The 17,730-nt window shown below is 41.6% G+C and overlaps 1 protein-coding gene across 40 annotated transcripts in view; it reads left to right on the plus strand.

Moving 5' to 3' along the window:
• The window catches only part of PRRC2C (proline rich coiled-coil 2C), a 79,002-nt gene that overhangs the window by 37,529 nt on the left and 23,743 nt on the right, over positions 1–17,730 (plus strand). For 18 of the 40 annotated variants that reach the window (XM_083506955.1, XM_083506965.1, XM_083506991.1 and 15 more), the window contains exons 17-24: positions 435–640; positions 995–1,149; positions 5,110–5,458; positions 6,283–6,368; positions 6,708–6,893; positions 8,315–8,566; positions 12,774–12,863; positions 16,332–16,433. In XM_083506955.1, the coding sequence (XP_083363081.1) occupies positions 435–640; positions 995–1,149; positions 5,110–5,458; positions 6,283–6,368; positions 6,708–6,893; positions 8,315–8,566; positions 12,774–12,863; positions 16,332–16,433 (1,426 nt within the window). The remainder of the gene's footprint in view (positions 1–434; positions 641–994; positions 1,150–5,109; positions 5,459–6,282; positions 6,369–6,707; positions 6,894–8,314; positions 8,567–12,773; positions 12,864–16,331; positions 16,434–17,730) is intronic. The other 22 variants (XM_083506993.1, XM_083506972.1, XM_083506960.1 and 19 more) reach the window with 2 other exon arrangements.

Here is a 17,730-nt window from a genome sequence, read left to right on the forward strand (position 1 = left end):
TATGTCTGCAGGGACAAAGATACCTGTCTTACGTAGAGTCAGACCGTTGGTCCATCTAACCTAAACAGACAGACAGCTGCTCCAAGGCTTTTAGGCAGGACTCTTTCACAGCTGTATCTACCAGGACATGTCAGGGCATGCAAGTCATGTATTCTACCACCAGGTTTGTGCCCCCCCCTCTGGTAAAATCCCCACTTTTGGTATTTTCAGGGAAATATCAATAGCACTCCTGTGGTTAAGTTCTACCTCTAAATTATTGTTGAACAATTTCACCCACTTAAGTTTTGAACTAGACCAAATGCAACTCCCATTAGTTTTTCTTGGAGCGTGTTAGCTTCAACTAAAGTCTTATTAAAGTTCTATGTAGCTCTGTCTCTCCCTTCTCCACCACCTTTTGCTGTACAATGCTATCTCATTTTGTGTTTATGATACAGAGCATTTGAAGAACAAGCTGCAGTTGTGATTAGTGCTGAAACAGTTGGGAGCAGTTTACATCCAGAAGAAAGTGGGAACAGTGCTGCTGCGCTGAAAGGTTCCAAAGATCCCAACATCAAGAAGCGAGAAGAGCCCAAAGCTGGTCCAAAGAAACCGAAAGAGAAAGTGGATGCAATTTCTCAATTTGACCTTAACAACTATGCAAGTATGTACTGGAAGCTCCTCTTCAGAATCTTAAATGTATTACAGGCACACACACACATTTACGTGGGGGTTATGTTCCGAGGCACACATCAGTGAAATTGTGTATATTTGAAACACCATTGGGAAAAGGCTGCAAACCCCCCATTCCACCATGCCCTACTCTGCCTCTTGTGTGACTTTTAGGATCACATCCGGGTTCGGCATATGCACACATACTGAACGTGCATAAATGGGTCTGCAGTATAATAGTATTTTATTTTGGGGGTTTTCTGCCATTTGAACCAACCCCACAGATGATGGCTTCATTTATTTGAATAGGGGTTAATTATAACTAAATTTCGGACCTTCACTACAGGTGTTGTGATTATTGATGACCACCCTGAAGTGACAGTAGTTGAAGATTCCCAGTCCAATTTGAACAATGATGGTTTTACTGAAGTGGTATCAAAAAAGCAACAAAAACGCCTGCAAGACGAGGAACGCAGGAAGAAGGAAGAGCAAACAGTGCAGGTTTAGTATCATATGTATCATCTCTCTCTGTCCCAGGCATCTTTTTTGTACACATTATTTAATATGTGCATATGCAATGCATTCCTGCCCTCCATTGTGAGCTCACACTTGCATGAATAACTCAGTAGCAAGATTTCTCTAAAAGCATTGTTCACTTGAGCTGGTTACTTTCTGAAATACAGTGGTTCCTCGCAAGACGAAATTAATTCATTCCGCGAGTTTTTTCGTCTAGCGAATTTTTCGTCTTGCGAAGCACGGTGTCGGAAAAGTTTTGCAAAAGCTTCAAAAATCACCAAAAATCTCAAAAAAGGCTACCACACCGCGTTCTATGAGTTGCTCCTCGAAGTCAAGTCGCAGCTGTATTAACGGTGTTAAGAAAAAGGAAACAAACTTGCAAGACGTTTTCGTCTTGCGAAGCAAGCCCATAGGGAAATTCGTCTTGCGAAGCAGCTCAAAAACTGCAAAACCCTTTCGTCTAGCGAGTTTTTCGTCTTGCGAGGCATTTGTCTTGCGGGGCACCACTGTAGTCTTATTCCATGGTGTCATCCTGTCAGGCTACCCACAAGCTCCTGTTCTCACAGAAGGATGCTGAGTTGCTCAGTTTTGTATGATGCAGTTATGATGTTTATTTTTTTAAAAATGTAGTGAATTTCTTATTTATTTGACAGGAACCCTGATTTATTTATTTATTTGCTGGCTTGCTGGCCCTTTGGTGGAGACTGAAACAGAATAAATAAATAAACTTTCTTCAGAAATGTCAAAACCTGTGGTGGAATTTGTAAACCTAACCCTTCATGGCAACACATTTCAGTCTTTATTCTTGCTTACCCGTATTCATTGGTCTTATTTGGGAAGTTGCTTAAATTCCAGTTAGCTCTAACAGTGCTTCCTGATAGTCATTGAAGGTCTGGCGTTCCAGCACTGAGCAACTCGTGCTGCTTGCAGTTCATGGCAGATTTCTCAATACAGCTCTAAGATCAAATCCTTTGCTTGAGCAGCTGAGTGTTCTCTGGACTGAGGGCTTCTCCACACTTCCTCTTATCCTGCTGCTTTCCCATGCAGAAAACCTCAAACAGTCCTTTGGCACTAAATTGGAGCACACGACAATTTGGGCTTTCTCCAATTTAGCACTAAAAACTGGGTTTTCCCTGGGAAAGGAACAGGGCAAAAAGATATTTTTAAAAATATTTGGCAAGGGAAAAAACCGAACATAAAATATAAAATATTGATAGATGCAAAAGAGAGAGGAGGTTGTTCCCTGCCAGATATGAGAGTATACTGTGAAGCATCTTACCTTTGTTGGTTGAAGGAATGGATGACATTAGAGAATTCATGTATTCTAGACTTAGAAGGTCACGATAGTATTTTTGGTTGGCACGCTTATTTATGATATGAAAAGTGAAAGTACGTAAAGGATTTACAAATCATATAATTAGGAAAAATATGTAGAGTATGGGATAAATGCAAAAATCTGTTAGAGGTTAAAACACCACTTTGGCTCTCACCGTTGGAAGCTATAGCGGTAAAGAAAAAATATGATAGAAGGGCAGACAACTTATAGAAATTTATTAAAATGAGGGAGGAGAGTATCAAAAGAATTTAAGAAATTATCAGGAAAATTAACAGCATGGATACAATATCATCATTTGAATGATGTTTTTAAGAAAGATAGGATACGAGGGTTTGGGGAACAAATATTACAACTGGAGAGTGACCTGATGGAATGTAATGTAAAAGTGCTGTCTAAAATGTATAAGATATTATTGGAATGGGAGACAAAGGATGAGCAAGTAAAATCCTTAATGATAAATTGGGCAATAGATATTGGTCACAATATAGATATGGAGCAAGGGAACAATTGTGGAATATGGATATAAAATTTACAGCATGTTATGTCTAAGAGAAAATTGTATGAAAATCATATTGATGGTACCTAATACCGAGTAAACTGGCAAAAATGTATAAATGTCAATCAAATAAGTGCTGAAAATGTAAAGCGAAGAAAGGTTATTTTTATCATATGTGGTGGTTTTGTAGTAAGGTTAAAGCTTACTGGGAAATGATATATAATGAATTGGAAAGATGTTTTAAATCAGGGGTCGACAACCTAAAGCCCATGGGCCGGAAGCGGCCCACGGAGGCTGTTTAACTGGCCCATGAGCTGCCCCCAAACCGAACTGAGCCGCGCCACCCGCTCAGCGAGTCCCCATGCATTGCGCTAAACCGGCACAGCACAGCATGGGGACTCTCTTCTGTGGCTCTGGAATTTGCTTCTGCGCATGCCCAGACACTGGAAATCACGTCTGCGCATGTCCACAGCGCTGGAAATCGCTTCTGCGCAGGCGTTATTTTTGGCATCTCAGCATGCACAGAAGGAATTTCCGGCATCGCACTGCGCCAGTAAGCCTTGCCGACCCCTGTTTTAAATAATGTTTGTAAAAAAACCAGAAGCTTTCTTTTTGGGAATTATAGGGACAGAACTACCCAAACTATATTGAAATTTATTCATGTATGCGACTACAGCGGCAAGAATGTTACTTGCCCAAAAATGGAAAGAAGTCCCAGCAAAAGAAGAACGGATACAAAAACTTACCAGAAAAACATGAAAATGGAAATAGTTTGTTGAATATTTACAAACAAACTGTAAACAGATAAGAACATTGGCAGAATTATTGTAATAACCTGCAGTTTTATATTTAAGGTAGATGAATAAATGAACAAATTAAGTTAATTTAGATATGCAGAAAATATAAAAAATAAATTTAAAGAACTGCAGAAAGAGGAAGAAGGAAGTCAAGTTTTGATATGTTAAAATGGCTGTAGAATTATTGAAATATCTGAAAATCAGAAATAATATATAAAGGAAAGGAACAGGACAAGGGGAAAACCACTCAGACCTGTGCTTTCTAAGCAAGGGACGAGTGGAAGTGTGGACGAACCCTGACTGACCACCAGAGTGCCTCAGGAGTTCACAATCAGGATATTATGAGAATTGAGCCCATTGTTATATTGGCACTGAAAATAAGGAATCAGTTTTGCAACTAGTAGTAGCTAATTGATGTAATGTCATCCATGAGTTCATCCAATCTTTAATTTAGAGTGCCTTAATGCTAGTAGATGGGGACGCGGGTGGCGCTGTGAGTAAAAGCCTCAGCGCCTAGGGCTTGCCGATCGAAAGGTTGGCGGTTCGAATCCCCGCGGCGGGGTGCGCTCCCGTTGCTCGGTCCCAGCACCTGCCAACCTAGCAGTTCGAAAGCACCTCCGGGTGCAAGTAGATAAATAGGGACCGCTTACTGGCGGGAAGGTAAACAGCGTTTCCGTGTGCTGCGCTGGCTCGCCAGATGCGGCTTGTCACACTGGCCACATGACCCGGAAGTGTCTCCGGACAGCGCTGGCCCCCGGCTTCTTAAGTGAGATGGGCGCACAACCCTAGAGTCTGTCAAGACTGGCCCGTACGGGCAGGGGTACCTTTACCTTTAATGCTAGTACATACCATAGGTAAAGGTAAAGGTACCCCTGCCCGTACGGGCCAGTCTTGACAGACTCTAGGGTTGTGCGCTCATCTCACTCTATAGGCCGGAAGCCAGCTAGGCTCAGAGGTTTTACCCACAGCGCCACCCGCGTCCCTAGTAGATACCATATCAGTGGCAATAAGTTCCATAGGTTAAATTGTATATTGTTTGCAAAAAGTACTTCACCTTGAATGTGCTTCTTGTCAATTTTAGTGGATGGCCATTTTATATTGAGTGTAAATCAGTGTTCCTACTTACTTTCTCCATATGTCTTGTGATTTAATAAACTTTTCATAAAACCTTCATTTTCCCTATTGTAGCTTAAAAAAGCCCAACTGATGTATATGGGAAAACAAAATATCTAATAGTTCTTTGGAGCAGAGTTTCCATTTCAGTTGTTCTGGGCAGGTAAACTGCAGGCTCTCTTAACAATCTTACATATTTTTAGGTCTGGACCAAAAAGAGTTCAAATGAAAAAGGAAGGTGTCCAAATTCCAAACTACCACCCAGGTTTGCCAAAAAGCAGCAGCAGGCGACAGCAGCAGCCGCAGCTGCCACTCAACAGGTTCAGGTTCAGGCTCAACCGCAACTCCCACTGCAGTGTGTGCCTCAGATTCCAAGTCCACAGACTTCAGTTCAGCTGCAACCACAGGCAACCTGTGCAGCAAACAGCAGCACTGAGTATACAGCAACAAGCAAAACTCTTCAGAACACACCATCTCATAATGCTGTAGGAACCGAATTATGGGATAATAAAGTGCCACCTACAACAGTCCTCAATGACATCTCAAAAAAATGTAAGTAAGACATTTTTCCCCTCCTGGTAAATGTGTGCTTGAAATCTTGGGTAACAGACAACCTTTCCTGGGCACCTCAGTTACTCTTGGGTTGATGCTTTGGATCCTCCATGTAGATAAGCCGTCCTGTGAAGTGATTTATAATGATGGAGACCTCCAAGGCTTGTCCACATATACCCATTCTCAGTCCTCCTTTCTCTGACCTCACTGTTCTTACGTATGGGTAGGACTACCCAATGTTTGCGAAAACATTTACTGCCTGCCATTTGCCTTTTACGTGGACACTTTAAAAGGGAATAGTTGAGAATTATTTACTGCTTTGACATATCTTTGTTCATTTGCATTGCAGGGGGTTGGACTAGATTACCCTCAGAGTCCTTTGCAACTCTACAGTTCTTTGAGCTTTTTTTTTACCTAGGCTAATGCCAGTAGGTATTTTTAGGCATTTCAGCTTTAACCAAAAATGAAAAACTTATTTGATCTTCCCACAAATGCCATCCACCTGAACTTTTGATTTATTTTCATTGGCCTCTGCTACTTGAGAGGAGGATGTAGATAATATAGAAATCAATCTAGAAGCAATAGAATTGCTGAACTCCTAGCATACACTTTATTAATGTGTTCTTTGTGAGCGGATAACTGGGATACTTTGTCCTGAATGTTCTCTTACCATTTCATGCAACTTATTAAAATATTTTGAATTCTTAGCAAGCAGCATGCTGCCTTGCACTAATTTTATGTAAGGGGGGATCATAGTTAGTTTGCAATTAGCACTTATACTATCAAATTTTGATCTAATTCCACCTTGTTCTCTGGACTTTTAGTGGGACCCATTAGTCCTCCCCAGCCTCCTTCAGTCAGTGCATGGAACAAGCCTTTGACATCATTTGGATCAGCTCCATCTCCAGAGGTAATGAACAGACATGTTCTCATCTATTGTTAGCTGTATTCTAATTTGTCAGTGGCTAGAAGTGAAAAGGAGCAAAACACATTATCCATTTTGTCAAATGGGTAACTAGTTTTCACAGGTAAAACAGCCATTACTCGTTAGTTAGCTTACAGGTGTTACATCTTCAAACCAATATCTGATAGCTTAAATAAAACCTGATTGATATGAAATATAATCTTTAATGGTTATAATATAAATTTGCTGATAACATTAGAGCTATGGTGAATTACTTAATTGGATGTTACAGTATGGAACAAAAGTGTGCCTGTGTTAAACTAAACTTTCTGGGATCCTTACTAGGGAACAACAGTTGGGCAAGAAAGTGGAATTGATTTGGGAATAGAAACTATTCAGTTTGGTGCTCCAGCATCTAGTGGGAGTGACAGTGAAGTTGGCCCACTTTCAGAGAAGACCTCAGAGAAGCTTCTTGAACCCAAGGAGCAAAGGCAGAAGCAGCCCCGGGCAGGACCTATAAAAGCACAGAAGGTAAGTGAAACTCTCCAACTTTCATGAACCACAGAAGCATTTTAGAAGCTGCATTTTGTGCCCATGTGTTCCAGCAAGAGGAAGTCTAATCAAACTTGTATGCTTATGTATCCTGGTTAACATATTTCTGATTATTTGGGGGGGGGGTTGAATATTTATGTGAGGTGCTCACAAAATCAACTGCCACATGTTAAAAACTGCTGTGATTGCTTGTTGATATAACTGAAACAAATTAACTCACTCCAAAGTCTATACATTTATCTAGGAAAATCAAAAATACAACTTAAGACACTGGAGCATCAAGAATACCTAAATAAGGAAATAATAGAAGAAAAATAGACAATAATTAAAAATTTATAAGGCACCAGAAATTGCTGCATTTCCAGGATAATAAAAATTGAAACATACTTTCTTACATTCTTTATTGGAATAATGAATTGCAATCCAGTACTTCACTCCTGGGAAAAATGAATTATAACAATTCCAAAACTAGCAAAAAACGTAGGATATGTGGATTCCTGTAGATCCCAGTGCAAATCCGACCTAACAGAGGTACAGATACATAGCTCCACCTACCATGTGGCAGTGGCGGTGGCAAAGAGAGCATATCATCACTGAATGCCCAGCAGAGCTTTATAGCATAGTAAATTGACTGGTCCAGACTGGTATTGTTTCATTAACCATTCAATAGCTTACAGTGAGAGATTTGTGGATCCCTTTATGGGTGAAATCATTCGGCTCTATGTCAGACTTTATGCCAGGGCACCATCATGTTACAGCCTGTGGGATAAGTTTCTGTTGTTGTAGCCTGAGGACATGGACAGGACACAGTAGTGAGGTTGACTGTGTGCCCTCTTGATCTCTGCCTGTGACTGGTAAAATCTAGTAGCAGGGATTGACTAGACTGGGGGAGTGGTCAGAGCCTTCCTACAAAGGGAATTATGTGAAGCATCTTGAAAGAGGCAGTGGTGCATCCCTTTTTAAACCTTCCTGGATCCAGAGGTTTTAGAAACTACCACCCAGTCTCTTAATATTCCATTCATGGCAAGGTGACTTAAGCCAGCTGCAGTTTGACTAGAGGAAGCAGTTATATAGATCTAATTGTGTCTGGTTTCAGGCCCAGTTGTAGTTGTAACTAAAGTTTATACTTTAGTTTTAACTGTATTTTCTCATGTTTGTGTTTGCCGCCCGTTGCTGCCTTGGGAGGAAGCAATGCTGTTTTTCTAGAAAAAGAGGTGCCGGAGCTCACCATGAGCACTTCCCTTGTTCTCTTTTAATGGTAATGGTGCCCACCTGAGATGTGCTAGAACTGTGTTCTGGCAAGCTCTGGCTGAAAAAAAGCCTAGGGAGGAAGGGTGGAATATAGGTTATATAATAACATAATAAACGAAGAGGCAATAATCTTTTAATACATTGCATAGCTTTCAGATTTGAGTCCAGTAGAAAACAAAGAGTACAAGCCTGGTCCCATTGGGAAAGAACGGTCATTAAAGAACAAGAAAGTAAAAGAGGCTCAGCAAGGGGACCCTGAGGGGCAAGAGAAATCAAGCCCTACTGCGGTCAGAAGTCCAGACCCTGTGACTTCTAAAGAAGGCAAAGCAGCTGCTGAACTTGGCACTGAAATAGGAACAATGATATCCGTGACTGCTTCAGAGTTTGGAGCAACCCAAAAGGTAAGAATCAAATGGAATGGCTAAGTTAACTAATCAGTGCTGAATGGGTGGAATTTAAATATACCTGAGTGGAATATTTATAAATACGATAAATATTCATATATAGTGAATATTCATAAATATGGAGAAGCTGGCTTCAGTAGAGCTCTTTCTATGGCCTTCGTCCTAGAAGTTTGCAGTACCCATTTTTTAAAAATGGCTATGAGTAAGTGAAGCATTAGGTTCTTGCTCAGATATTGCTCCATGCAGCTTTTATGGACATTTGCTTTAGAAGAAAAGTACCGTATTTTTCGCACCATAGGACGCACCGGACAATAGGACGCACTTTGTTTTAGAGGGGGGAGCACAAAAAAAAAAATTCTCTCCCTCTCTGCCCAGCGCCCCCAGAGCGAGAGGGGTGTGCACTGACCCCTCTCGCTCTCCAGGCTTCAGGTTCCTTTCGACCTGCTCTTTGGGGCTGGCGGGGGAAGCCCACCACCAGCCCCAAAGAGCAGGTCAGGGAGCAGAGGAAAGGGGCAGCGGAGAGGCTCCTGCCATAGCCGCGGGTCACCTCCCCAGCCGGGAGAGCGCACGCGAGGCTAAAGCAGCCCCCCGCGACCCTCTCCCGGCTGGGGAGGTGATGGCAGGAGCCTCTACAGCCCCGCGCCACTTCCCCAGCTGGGAGAGAGCGCGCGAGGCTAAAGCAGCCCCCCGCGACCCTCTCCCGGCTGGTGAGGTGACGCGGGGCTATGGCAGGAGCCTCTACAGCCCCGCGTCACCTCCCCAGCTGGGAGAGCGTGCGAGAGCCCCCCGCGACCCTCTCCCAGCTGGGGAGGTGACGCGGGGCTGTAGAGGCTCCTGCCATAGCCCTGCGTCACCTCCCCAGCTGGGAGAGCGCGCGCGGGGCTATGGCGTCTTCGCTCCATAGGACGCACACACATTTCCCCTTCATTTTTGAAGGGGAAAAAGTGCGTCCTATAGAGCGAAAAATACGGTAACAATAGCTACAAGTCTCTGAAATAAGCTGAAACAGCTTAAAGCTTTGTTTCCTCATACTTCTCCTAGTTCCAGAATGAAGTAATAGGGTGGAAACATCAGCATAAGACAAAGAACAGGGTTGTGTTTTCTGCATTGCTTTCGCTCAGTTTCCTTTGTTTTTTATTTGAAGACTTTTCAAGAACTGTCCAAAATGTATGGTTTCATAGGCTCATGGATTCTGGTACACACAAAAATGAAGCCAAACCATGGCTAAGCATGAATGATTGAACATGTGGGTACTTGGAGAAAAAAATGTGTCTGCTTTGCTCCTCCCATAGTCATGTTGCTGCCATGCTCCCCAAAGCTAAGCCATTCTTTCACCTAGCATGGCATCCAAACCTAATGACAGGGCCAAAGTTTCCCCACCTCTGCTCCATATGGGAGAAGTCCTCTTACTTTCTTCTCAGTTGATGCATGTGGAAATATTCTTTCAGGCAATGTCTTGCCTTACAATAATCAAGTATTTGAGCATCAGTTAGTCATGTAGTTAACGTTTCCTAAACCTATTCAACTGATCAAGGCAAACAGCCTGGAACTTCAAAGCATGTTCCATGTCATGTTGTTTTAAATATTTTAGTATTTTCCCAAATAGTCTTATTCAGACTTCAGAAGAAGAAGAAGAAGAATTGGCTTTTAACAGTCACCTCTATCCACCCTTGGAAAGTCAATACACATTTGTATGTTTAAACAAAAGTATTAAAGGAGGCCATTTTAGATCCTATGGCTTCAGACAATTATTGTCCACTTTCACATTGGCTATTTTGGGTCATGGTGTTGGAGTGGGTAGCTTAGGAAGATGCTGATTATTTGGATCCATCCCAGTTACTATTATATGTTTGTTTATTAAATTTGTATGCCACTATTCATGTGAAGATCCCAGTTTAGCTTCAGCCTGGATTTGGGACAGAAACAACCTTGATTGGCCTAGTGAATAGCTTATGCCAAACAATGTTCTGGATCTCTCAAATTTTATGGTCTGTTTTAGTGCTCAGCGATTTTTCAATATTTTGGCCAAAATCTCTTTTGAAATCGCACCGCAATCACAATTTTGATCTGGCAATAGAAGAAGAAGAAGAAGAGTTTGGATTTGATATCCCGCCTTTCACTCCCCTTCAGGAGTCTCAAAGCGGCTAACAATCTCCTTTCCCTTCCTCCCCCCCAACAAACACTCTGTGAGGTGAGTGGGGCTGAGAGACTTCAAAGAAGTGTGACTGGCCCAAGGTCACCCAGCAGCTGCATGTGGAGGAGCGGAGACGCGAACCCGGTTACCCAGACTACGTGACTACCGCTCTTAACCACTACACCACACTGGCTCTCAGCAATGTATTGCTCCTCACACGAGGGAGAACAGGGCAGCCAATTTCAAGGGACCGCCAATATCACATGATGATCTCACCCTACCTGCGCGATCTCCATGGCTGCTCCTTCCCTCATCCCCATGCCTGATCTCCAATTTCAGACATTGCGATATATCAGAATATCGTGATGTTTAGCTGCTGATATATCACGATGTTAAAAACCAGGTATCATTCAGCCCTAGTCTGTTTTTTAGTATCCCTAAAATCCTTTGCTTATTAGGGACTACCCCACATTTTGTTCAGAACATTGCTTTGCAGAGGTAACTACCATAGAGTTATCAAAATTTTCAAAAGTAGGGGGTTTGTGACTTGGCTTTTGAAAAATAGGGGGCCCTCAGTAATTCGTAATTCGTAATTAAACATTTCCAGTTCCTCCTTGAGGAGCATTTTCAGAAGGTGGTTGAGGAGGACTTCCAGTTCTCTCCCATGGTGCCTTGTGGGGTGCCTTAAGGGTCTGTCTTGTCCCCCATGCTTTTTACCATCTGCATAAAACTGCTGGGGGACATCAGCTGGATGTTTTGGCAGCAATGACTAGCTTGCAGATGACACTCAAATCTACCCCTCCTTTTGTCCTCTGATTTCAGGGGGGCTGTAGAGTTCCTAAACTGGTATCTAGATGCTGTCTTTGGACTGATGGGGGTAAACAAGCTGAAATTAAATTCAGATAAGATTGGTATCTGTAGGTAGGGAGATCACATGCTCCTTACAACTGATCTTAGATGGAGTTGCCCTCCCACTAAAGAACCAAGTACACACTTTCTGAGTTCTTGTGTACTATACACTAACAGGCAAAGCACAGGTGATGGTGGCCAGGAGCTCATTTTATCAGCTTCAGCTGGTGTACCTATTAGAGAGGTCAAATGTGGCCACAGTTATTAATGCTCTAGTCACATCCAGGCTGGACTCCTCGTGGGGTTGCCTTTAAAGACAGTTTTAAAATTTCAACTGGTTTAGCATGCAACTGTCAATGTCTTGATGGGAGCTAGGTGGTCAGACCATGTGAAGCTTTGAAACTGCACTTGGTGGCTAGTGTGTTTCTGAGCCTAATTTAAAGTGCTGGTGGTGACATTTAAAAGAACCATTGGCCCTCCAGATGTTGCTGGTCCACAATTTGCATCATTGCTGGCCATTTGCCATCCATGCAGGGGCTGATGAGAATTATAGTTCAGCAGCAGCTGGAGGGCCAATGGTTGGATTTGAGGTTTTTGGTGTGTTTTTTAAAGGCCTGCCCCCATACCAGTCTGCCCATACTTCCAGTGTTGGCAATGGAGGCCATCTTAACTGCCAACCTTCAAGAACAGTTAAATTGGCAGGCATTTTCTGTAGTACCTTCATGGTTCTGGATTTCAGTACCAGTAGGGCTTTGTCCAGCCAGATCTCCTTAGGTCCTTAGAAAGGCATTAAGAGCTTGCCTGGTTTTGATGGCCTTCACTCGAATGTTGTTTTAATCCGTTTGCTGTGCTGTCTTGCTGCTGATGCTTTAAGTTATAGCTATATTAGGGGGGCTGGATATGTGCTTATTACTGCTGGTTTCATTAATGTTTGGTATTCTGAAAGTATTGCATTGTTCTATTGTTGTGGAAATTACCTTGAGAGAGTTTGTTATTTAAGGTGGCCTATAACTTAAGTAAAAATAAGTGTATTCATGTACCTTTTTTGTGGATTATGAAGTTATGTAAAGTTATTTATGATGCTTTATTGTGATATGACAGTTTAGTTAATGAAGTTGTGAATGGAGAGATTATTTTAGCTTTTTCATCTCTTTAAAGCTCTCTTTTTTACAGGGTATTGTTATTGTATAGGTCAGCTTCTTCAACTTCTTTTCTTTACAGGAGTCTGTAACAGACTATACAGCACCTTCTTCTCACTCCAGTACAGTGGCTACAAGCAGTGCAAAGATGGAAGAGGCTTTAGTGACAAATGTAAGCTTATTAGTTACTTTAAGCATAGCTTTAAACATAACTTTTATTTTTCATGGCATTTAAAACTAAAATTGCTATACAGATCTTCTGTAATTTTTATTGTGCAGTAACAATGCAAAAATAATGTTAGAGACCTTGTAGATAAAGGCTAGTGGAACATGGGTGTTTCATCTTAATGGAATTTTGAGAAGCTTTCAAGAATTGTGGAAAAAATAGTGGTTTGAGCAATCAGTGCTAGCTAGGCTATAGGGTTACAGTGGTACCCCAGGTTACATACGCTTCAGGTTACATACGCTACAGGTTGCAGACTCCACCAACCCAGAAATAGTACCTCGGGTTAAGAACTTTGCTTCAGAATGAGAACAGTAATTGTGCTCCGGCAGCAGCAGAAGGCCCCATTAGCTAAAGTGGTGCTTCAGGTTAAGAACAGTTTCAGGTTAAGAACGGACCTCTGGAACGAATTAAGTACTTAACCCAAGGTACCACTGTATTAGCATATTGTGTGTGCAGTACCATGTGGTAAGGAAATGCATATTGTTATGGCAATTGAGATTTTCACAAAATAGTGAATTCTAGGTTCATTAAGGCTCTCACTACACATTCAGAAGGATTACTTGGGGTCATCTCTCTTGGGCTTGTCTGATTTCAGAATATACAATACAGGTGAGGTTTGCATAAAATCACCCTCCACACTAAAAATAAACACACACCTCCCTTCCTGTAGAAAGCTGTGTGTTGAGAAGAAATCTGGCCTAGCTCTTCTTTCCAAAGTGCTACCTTCCCAGCTGTAGATGGGAGAGCATTCAGTCATGACATCTCCAATACGCCAGGAGGGATTTACTTACATAATCCTTTCCACTGCATCATCTACATGCAGGTTCCGTTCTCCAAACATAATGCATTCCCTGGAAACGGTTTGTGATAGCGTTCGCATAATGAGCTGATGATTTCCATTATTTCCTATGGGAACATTTCTAATCCGTGATTTATCCATTCTTCCTCCATGCTTTCTGCCTGAAACTGTTGCAGCCAGTCAGCAAAAGCCAAACAAAGGAAAAATTATTTCTTTGATCTCTCCTGCTCCCTGGTTTGTCTGATCTCCCTCCCTCCATCACTTAATGGTTTCTGCCTGAAACTGCTGCAGCCAATCAGCAAAAGCCAAACAGAGGGGGGGAAATTCTTTGATCTCTCCTGCTCCCTGATTTGTCTGATCTCTCTCCATGCTTTGTGCCTGAAATGGCGGCTGCTGCTGACCAGCAAAACACAACCAAGTAAGGAAATGGACAAACTTTGACTGCTTGGGTATCTGAATTAGCCATCCATGTACCAAGGTTTGGGCATAATTCTTTGTGTTCAGATAACTGAGATTTTGTATAATGAGCATTCCAATAGCAGCACCTGCACATACTTCAGTTTTACTAGAATTTATTTCTATATCAAAATTGCCAGTCTGCTATATAACATGAAGTGAACATGTTGAAAAAAATGACTCATCACACATGCAGGAAGAATTTTGTTAAGGTAACTACATATATATTGAGCAATCCTGAAGGTCATATTTGCAATTGTAATATAGTAATAGGGTTTACTCAAGTAATTACTTTGTTGTCTTTCACACACACCCTTCCCACCGTAGCCTTGACATTGGCTTTTTGTGTTATGCTAGTAGGCATTACTCTGGACAAGCATGTAAGTGACAAAACAGACTTTTTGTGCAAGAATATCACTTGCAGAGTAAATTCATATGCCATGGAGCCAGTTGGAGCATACATTTATGATCACACACTTCTTCCTCTTCTCTACTCCCCCACCCCCATGATTAGTCTGCTCCTTCACCTTCTCTTTCTCTGTTTGAGATTACTGTAACAGCTGACAGCTAAATTGGATAATTCAGGTTAGCAGTAACCATAGTTTGTCTGCAAAGTGGAGATTGAAGCCATGCTTTGAAGTGGGTCTAAGTCCCTGGTTTGGATTGATGGTCTGCCCAATCTAAACATTGTGGGAAATTATTTTTCTCTCAAACTCTAGAAAGGATGGAGAAGGCATGCACAAGTTTGAGGGGTGAAAGCATGAGACCATGAAGTTGCTTCTCACTGCCAAATCACGGCTCTGTGAGATATCTCTCTTTAGCCACAGCTACAAGAGAGAAGGAAAGTTTCTGTTCATCTTATAAGGGCTTGAAAAAGCAAAAGCAACACACACAAAATTGAGAAGTGTGTGGGTGATGACCTCTAAATAACGTGGCATACAATGTGAATTGTAACCATTCTGTTTGTGTGTTAGTCTCGTGTTTCTCGGCAAAGTGGTACAGGTCCTCTACAAATGGTTCTTCTGACTAGTATCTTATTTCCTACTGCAATATGTGGATACCTAAATATTCTGTGAATAACTCTGGAAACCAATTGTGGATGCCAAATAAGATCAAAGCAACCTAGAACTTTAAGAGCAGAATAATGGCAGTGGTTATTGAATTTAAATGCTTTTATCCAATGTACCTTTATTTTTATTTGTTAAGTCTGCAAAGGCTTTGGTTTTGCGTTCTTTGATTGATGGTAAACCTTGGCAAATGCTGTCTGGCAACAGAAAGTGTCCCCTTATGGAATCCTGGTGCTTATTATTTTGTTGCTTTGCGACTCCATCTCTGGCGTAACCATGTTGCTTGTGTTTGAAGGAGAGCAGGATTTGAACAACTCTCCAAGAGAGTTTCCAGTTAGTGAATTGTTTCCTATTAAGTATACTTTATGGCGGTGTTTGTGGCTTTCTTTGTCATCCCTTTTGTTCATAAAGTTTTGAAATGTTTGAGGTTGATTATTATGTCCATGATGGAGTACCGTGTAATTCTTGGGTGCTGATGACTTTTGTGTACAGTATTTTTGGAGTTCGATTTACTCCTAGATGTGTGGTTTGAAAATTTCATCTACCTTCATTCTTTAAACTAGCTTAACTCACTTCTGTGGCAGTATCTTGTAAGAATGATTGTAAGAGCACTGATAATGGCCAAGAGTAAGAGAGCATCAATGTCTTTGTTTTGTCTATATTTGAGTCTTCAGGAAAATCTATTGATTGCACTTAGTTAAGTTCAAGTAAAATTGTACTATTCCTGCAGTAGTTTAGTTTTTGTGCACCTGTGACCCTATGAAAGGAGGATATTTCTCAACGTTTGAGGACCATCATTCTACTTCTTTAATGAGTCCTGCGAGAATCAGTGTAGGGGAATTACAATAACCTGAATTTAATTTTTGGAATTAAATCCAAAAGGAAATGGTCCACAAGCCATGACTATGAACCAGAAAGTCTTTTCCCCCCACCTGTCAGATCTTTTTTTGTCCTTTTTATGTTAAAGCTTCCCTGCTAAATGCTTGCACCTGAAAGACAATTTAGTTCAGCGGCATTGCTTGAGCTCTTGCTTTTGTTGGGGCTTTTGTTATAGACCTAGCTAGAATGTGATGTGTGTTGCCTGCCTTTCAGGTGCCCCTGCCCCACACCCTTCCCCTCCCTAGGAGGGAGGCTCTACAACAGAGCTCCAGCCTAACTCCAGTTTCTCCCGCTACCGTGGACCTCACCCTCAAGGTATGTACCACATCCCTCTAAGGGTCATTTTCTTGCATGCAGGGGAAAGACTTCATCAAGATCTTGCTGGCAAACTTCAGTGGAGAGACCAAAAGGGCAGTTTTTGCTTTTTAGACCACTAGAACAAGAGTTTCTAAGGGGGCTCATTACATTTCTTTGACCCCACTTTGTAACTAACAGCAATTGGCTGACTCTTGCCACCCAAATCCTAGGATACACATCAGAATATTAGATAGGACTTATTAGGGTGATTGTGATTTTCTCCTCCTATAGAGAGTATATGGGAAATGAGCTATGTATAGATAGGTGGTTCCAGATGCCTTTCTGTGAAATAGCTTGTATTGTTTTGAGCAATTATTGTTGAGGTTAGCAATATGTAATGTATATTGGCTGGCTGATGCAGCACACTTTGTGCAGGAGACTGGCAGTGTTAGAATTTGCTAATAGCTTAATATTTTCTATTAAGTGGTAACTGGTGTGACCTTTTAGTGACTGTGTGAGGTAGGTGTGTGAAGGCAGCCAGGTAGTGTTCATAGCTGACAGTGTTCATTTGGACTATATTGTGCATCTCATGCTGCAAAGTGAGTCTCAGTAGCAATATTTACAGATTGATACCAATTCTTCTCAGTTCCGCAAAGTGGTAGAACATGTATTTGCATAACTCAGTTAAATAGAGCTTTTGTGAGAGAGGTTCCAAATAGGAACGTGCCTCCTATGATTACAGATTTTAGAGGGTGGGGTTCTTGTCTTATTGACATACATCATATGTATATACTAGTAACTCTCTTAATCAGCTGAGACTAGACTGAATTTTTGAGGACCTGGCCCACATTTCAAAATACTTATGAAAATTGTCCAACAGACATAGCACTGGGCTGAAAGCAACTTGTAAAGTAAATGTGCATAACTTCAGCAGAGCTTACACTCAACAATTGTTGCTAGATTGACATGGCTGTGCTGCCTTTTTCCTCTCTGATCTGTTTCATGTTGACGTATCATTTAAGCTTCACTATTGTGCCTCTGTGGATGTATTCAGCTGAAAGCATTTCTGTGATAAAGTAATGTACCTTTTTGTTCTGTTTAGTCTGAGGAACTATTTGGGTATTTGGTATAAAGTTTACATGTAATTTGTTGTTGTGAATGTGGACAGGCAGGATGATAGGAAGGTAGATGAAGGCACATGCCATTTTCTAATACAGCAGTTGTATTATGAACAGTATCTAATGTCTTGTTATGGATTCTTATCATGCTATTGTCTTCGTTAAAATAGGTTTTACATTTGAACCTTTTGTGTTCT

The sequence above is a fragment of the Podarcis liolepis genome (assembly GCF_965112155.1).
Source record: "Podarcis liolepis genome assembly, chromosome: 6".
Taxonomy (NCBI): domain Eukaryota; kingdom Metazoa; phylum Chordata; class Lepidosauria; order Squamata; family Lacertidae; genus Podarcis; species Podarcis liolepis.